We start from the raw sequence: 6,000 nt of genomic DNA on the forward strand, positions 1-6,000 counted from the left end.
AAACATCAAAGTTCCTTTCCTTTGTCAGGGAGCCCACTATCAACCGCATTGTATCCTTCTTTCTTAAGGTCATATAGTCACCAGCAATGTAGCTGTACTCGTGCCTTTCATCACACGCATTTAACAAAGTTTGCTTTATAATGTTGCTGCTTGCAACCATGAGTTCAACACAGACCGGTCTGGTATTGGTCTCCCCAACTAACCAGCTGTGTTGTCCTCTGTCGTTTCTTTCTTCTTGGAGCCAAGGACAATACAACGGTGTCTGCAGCTCCTCCCCACCTTGGTCAGTTACACAGGAGGGCCCTCGATATCTATGACACACAATGGAGGATTATTCAGCCTGGTTTCCTGGTTTTATGCTTTCTGCCTTGAAGGTTTCTTGAAAGTAACGGTTTCCTGCCAAAAAAGTCAAGGGGTTTGCCCTCACAAACCTCTCGTGCCTTGCCGTCTTTCTCCTCTCGTCCAGCTGCCGACTCAAAACTAAACTGCTGTACCTTTGTGTGCTTTGCTTTGCTCAAAGTGTGCTCTTGTGCTCCGCCTTTTATCCATATGGGGAAGTGTAATTGAAGTCACGTGTAAGTGATTGTCGATAATGGCGTGAACTCGGCTGACCATAGTATTGAGACATGTCAGGTACACAGCTCAGGTGTGAATCTGTTTTCTCTCAGAGCGGGCTGTCCATGTAAAAGCGTTTGTGCAGGAAAAGGGGGCGGCGGGGTGAGTTTCTAAATATCCCATTGAGTAGGATGGGGAAAAAGTGTTACAGGGAGAGGTATACCGCGTCTCACCATCCAGTGTCCCACTTCCACTCCCCAAAGACCCCTCATCCAGGTGATCCTCCTGCACTGGCCCACCCCCAGAGTCTGGATCCAAAGGCGATGGCTGTGCCCTGGCCACCAGAGAGAGAGATCTGCGGGGACTAGAGAGTGAGACACCTTCTTGTTTCTCACAGACCACAACAGTGAGAAAGAGAGCATCATAGGAAATCTTCCTCCGCGCAGTGGTAACAAGGAAATCACTGGCCAACCGAGAAGGGTCTGGAACCCCAACAGTGAGAAAGAACTGTGCCAAGTAATATGAAGAGGACAGATTTATTCTCCTGGTATCAAACAAAGATCTGTGAAAAGACACCAGGGCAAGGGACTCATTCTCCCTGCCAGTATTGTGAACTGAACCAAGCATCACCAGGAGAAGGGAATCATTCTCCTGGTAGAGGCCCAGGACTTGTGTTGAAGACACCAGGGGATGTGAGTCATTCCCCCTGGCCTTGTGGTGAACTGTGCAAATTAACACCAGGAGAAGGGAGGTATTCTCTTGGTACTGGGCTAAGAGCTGTACTGGAGACACCAGGGGAAGGGAGTCATTCCCCCTGATTTTATTGGGAACTGCATATGTTTACACCAGGAGAAGGGAGTAATTCTCCTGGGCATTGCATGAAGACTGGGTGAAGCCCGTAAACCAGGGGAAGGGAGTCATTCTCCTGGGTACTGCATGAAGACTGGGTGAAGCACGTAAGCCAGGGGAAGGGAGTTATTCCCCCAGCATTTCTGTTGGAAAAGAACATTCTAGGACACTATTCAAGAAGCAGGAGACGGAGCCATCCTCCCGAAGAAGGACCTTTATGCCTTTAGTTATAGTGATATGATATGATAGGTTATTTATAACGCGCTTAATACCCAGAGGTGTCTAAGCACGGACCCGGGGATTGAACCTGTGGTGCTCCGTGTCGTCTTGCTTCCAAGGTGAGCATGTTGCCCCTGAGCTATCCTCCCAAGGCTGATGGGGTGGTTAGAGTAGGATTTGGCACAGGACGGTGGGACTTTGATTTCACAGACCTTCTGACAATTCCTTTAGTTTTAGTTCAAGGCAAGGAAGCCCCTCTTAGAGATGGGGACAGTGAGGTTTATTTTTGAGAAATAAAGGGGTATAACCAAAACCATGCCACCTTTGTGTCAGCTTCCTTCTTTGAGACCTTTACAAATCCCAAGACTATCTATTAGCTATTGTTAGCTAGAAATGTATCTATTAAATATGCTGATCTATAGCTTTATTTTTGGGACTCTCTACAGTTAGTGGCCCTAGATTGATTCGTTTTCAGTAGTTGTCAAGCTGTATATCTATTGCTTAGCCATTAGTTGGAAATCGTAATGTTGTTCAATCGCATATATTGTCTTTTGTCGCATAGGTCTATTTATACGGCAAGTAACTGCATGGATGAGACCTGCATTTGTATTTTGTGTTTATATTTTTTTCTGTGTGTGGAACAAAACAAAACATGTGGTGTTTATTTCCACTGGGTATTTCTTAACCTCTCCCTCCGCCCACAGGTGTACAGGGGTTACTTGGATGACCCAAGGAACACCGACAACGCCTGGATCGAGACACTGGCGATAAACGTGCACCTGGAGTCTGCGGAGAAGCTGGATCAGCTGACACAGGTAAGGCATTTATCATGTGATGATATGGCTTATTTATTCTATTTATTTATCCTGATATGGGTTAATTTCAACCTTACACAAAATATACAAAGTTCTCACAGAAAGATTCCCGTAGAACTTCCAAGCTTGCACAAAATAGTTTAGATTTCCCTTAATGTCTTGACGATAACCAACAGTTGCAATAATCAAAGACATTTGCCAGCCTTTCATTAAACGTGACCACATTTCTCTATGAGGTAGGATCATTTCATTTTCATCAAATCTGTTTCAAAAACAGTTTACGCAAACCCTTGCTGGCAAGACATATATTTGAGTGTTTCCACTGCCAGATAATTCTAATGACCTTCTTCAAGGTCCCTAAAATGCCATGTGTATGTAATAAATTGAATCAAAATAACATAATATATGTGTTAAAGAGCAAGTATAATGGAAATCATAACATAAGTTATAAGGAAATTAAACAAAATGATTGCCAAGCATGCACATGCTGTCTCTATGGAGTATATTAAAAATTCATAGGATTTTCATCACACAGGACCGTCCTTAGTGTTGATGTAATATTGTGTGTGCACTACCTGTAGGTTGTCATGGTTTGTGTGCTGTATCACAATTCTCTTAAGAGTTCTAGATATTATGTCATGTTGCTGCAGAGATGAATGGACATCCAAAGAGGTCATTGTAATAAAATAGCGAAATCTGGGGCGCGGCAATAATCCTCCAGCTTTTTCTGGTTATGTGCCTATTAGTGGAACTCACAGCCAGGGTCACGCTGCTGCTGCCATTTGCCATCAGGGTGTCATGAAAAGCTAAATACCTATTTCAGAAGATCATTATCTGAAATACTATTAACTTTCCCTAAACACCTGTTCTGTTCTTTGTATTTTGAGTGGTTAATGTATTACATTAGATTGCTTTGCTTGTAGCCTAATTATCATTCTTTTAGAGTATTTTTATGATTTAAATATGAATTGCTTTGGAACATCCTTGACAGATACTTTTTTATTGGGTGCGCCCCCCTGCTGATTCTTGCGGGCTAGGTCAGCTCTTTATCAAATGCAATAAATCAATAAAATAAAAGTAAAGAGTGCACCCCACAGTGGCATGTGCTGCAGCGATTGGCTAATCTGTGAGCTATACCAACCGTTGCAGCTTGCAGATTGTGGCAAGCGTCATAGCGATGTACAAGGCGGAGCTGCGCTCAGCGCTCTGAGTGCAGCGCTCCCTCACTTCATGGGAGCTCCGAGCTAAGAACAGCCGCCAGTGGTGGCACACTTAGTCTAAAGTTGTACCCACGCTGCTCTCCATTTTTTTTAAAACACCCCCTTTCCTTGTTTTCAACATTCCTTTTAAACACCCCTTATTCCCCAAATCAAGGAGTCCGTAAAACAATTACAACACCATGATGCTTGAAGCACTCTAACCTGCTTAAGACCACCAGACATCTGTGTATTGCCCAACTTGTCTACATATCACAAAATGTTACCACATGCATCGTCTAAATAAAAGGTGCAAGTGTGTATGCATTATTACCTCACTGTTTTCAGGTCAATTTAAACACATTGCAGACTGGCTAGAAAAAAATCAGGCTTATGTGGTGCAGTCATTTACTGTGGATTATACGGAGAATGAGGGGCTTTGGAATGCTAATGACTCCTTCCCAGTGACATGTCAGGAAATGTGGCCATTAGCATTCTCCATTTCACACTTGTGTCTGCCCCAGCCCAGTAATAAAAAGACTTTAAAAAATCAATCCTTTATCAGGATTTTACAGAGGCAAACCTCTGTGTTTTACACTTCAAAAAGCACCCCTTTCCTTGTTTTCGGGAATGAGGATGCATGCCACACAGTAGTTTAAGTGCCACCACCAGGGAGCAGCCCCGCTACCCAGACAGCTCACCACCCCGCCTGGTATGCACCTGACAGACGCGGCCCGGGCACTAACCCCCGCCCCTCCAATGCATGTCTCCTCCTCACTTTTGGAGTTTTGACCCTGCCCCCAGATGCCACCGTCTTCACAGGCTGCACCTGGCAGACGCGCCCTGGCCTCTCCTAACCGCACCCAGATCGCCACACCATTACTTTGCTGGGCCCCACCTGCTAGGCGTGGCACAGCTATTTTGGAAGCTTAAAAATGAAGATTGTGCAGGGAACCTGTTGGAAAGGGGAGGGTGTTCTGGAACACAGAGCAGCAAGTGAATGAACCAACTCCACTCACGTGTGTGGTCAGTGTTTGGGGAAATGGTGGTGCAATCACATATCAGTGAGTGCTGACATGAAGTAGAAGGAAGGCTGTTGGTTCATTCTTTCAAAGGCATGATCCAGTTAGGAGTGGGAGGGTGGGGCTAAGAAGGAGAGGGGAGGGGTCAGCCAGTGCATGTGCTGGGGATTCCCCCCACTGCTGCTGGTCCTTGTACTGACAGCTTTGTGACTGAATGCCCTGACCTTTATACAAGCAAGCAAAAATCCTAACTTGAGATTATATTTTTGGAGTGCAGGCCTCTGGTAGAACAAACATGAAGAGACTAATTCTATGAGCATGTTCTTGTAGATTGAACCTGTGTGCCAAGGTTGAGATGAGATTTCTGTAACCCCTTTCCTTTTGCCTAGGACTGTTCACCTAGTACTTTTGGGACTGTTGTTTGTATTCTGCTTCTCCATTTAGTGTCCATCAAATAGGTTATTTTCAGGGTGGGTGGATTTACTGCTCTTTGAGTCCTTATATCCACAATCATATCGTATGACAATTGTAGAGACTATAGGAGTTCACACTTCATGTGTGCTCATTCATCAATCATGCCCCGCGCCATAATGTGCACACCAGTAGTAGGGACTGTCTAAACACTTGGGCCTTGACTGATGGTAACTCAATGTGACTGTATCTCTTGCAGAATATTCTGGACCGTGAGCCTGAGTTCTCCATCCGCTGGCAGGTCGTGGATCAGAAGATTCCGCTGTTTGCAAATCAGAAGGAAATTCTCCGTAAAGCGACTGAGAACTTTAGAGCTCACTACTGAGATGGGCGCTAGTAGCCTCACAGAGCTACAGCCACATTACTGGGCAGGCAAACCATGTATTACTAAGAAGGAAGTGAGTGGGAGTGCTCGGAAAAACCACGCATTCTTGGATCAAGGGTTTGCCACTGAAAAAGCCCTTTTGTTGGTCACTACTGAGCAGAGTAGGCTGTGCCTGGCGGGCAAAAGAGTGTCATAACACAGGGTTTAAATACATCTATTTGGTGTAAGCAAGGACACAAGGCATGGTCAGCCCAGACGGTGGCACAGAACTCTGGAAAGCGGAAGAGAACATCATGAGGTTGCTTCTGGAGAGTGGACCGTGCTCGTACAGGAAGCACTCTCCAACCATCTGCAGCATGCATGGCTCCAGCAAGAGCTTCTAATATGTGATTGACTGTCAGCTCTCAGGGAAAAGGGGCAACTTCATGCCAGCACAGCTTGAAGCATCGTTGGTCCTGTGGTACTTCCATAATCAGAGGAAAGGTCTCCACTAAACACCTGGACACCTGGACCTCAAGCCATATCTAGTACCTGTGACACCAGCCAAG

At 45.4% G+C, this 6,000-nt stretch overlaps 1 protein-coding gene across 1 annotated transcript in view; it reads left to right on the top strand.

Annotated features, from left to right (window-relative positions):
* The window catches only part of LOC138528195 (transient receptor potential cation channel subfamily M member 2-like), a 679,103-nt gene extending 673,651 nt beyond the window's left edge, over positions 1–5,452 (top strand). The window contains exons 32-33 of the mRNA XM_069639648.1: positions 2,328–2,438; positions 5,327–5,452. Of these exons, the coding sequence (XP_069495749.1) occupies positions 2,328–2,438; positions 5,327–5,452 (237 nt within the window). The remainder of the gene's footprint in view (positions 1–2,327; positions 2,439–5,326) is intronic.
* Positions 5,453–6,000: the final 548 nt, after the last annotated feature.

This window comes from Ambystoma mexicanum, chromosome 7q, assembly GCF_040938575.1.
Source record: "Ambystoma mexicanum isolate Mex_15411 chromosome 7q, UKY_AmexF1_1, whole genome shotgun sequence".
Classification (NCBI taxonomy): Eukaryota; Metazoa; Chordata; class Amphibia; order Caudata; family Ambystomatidae; genus Ambystoma; species Ambystoma mexicanum.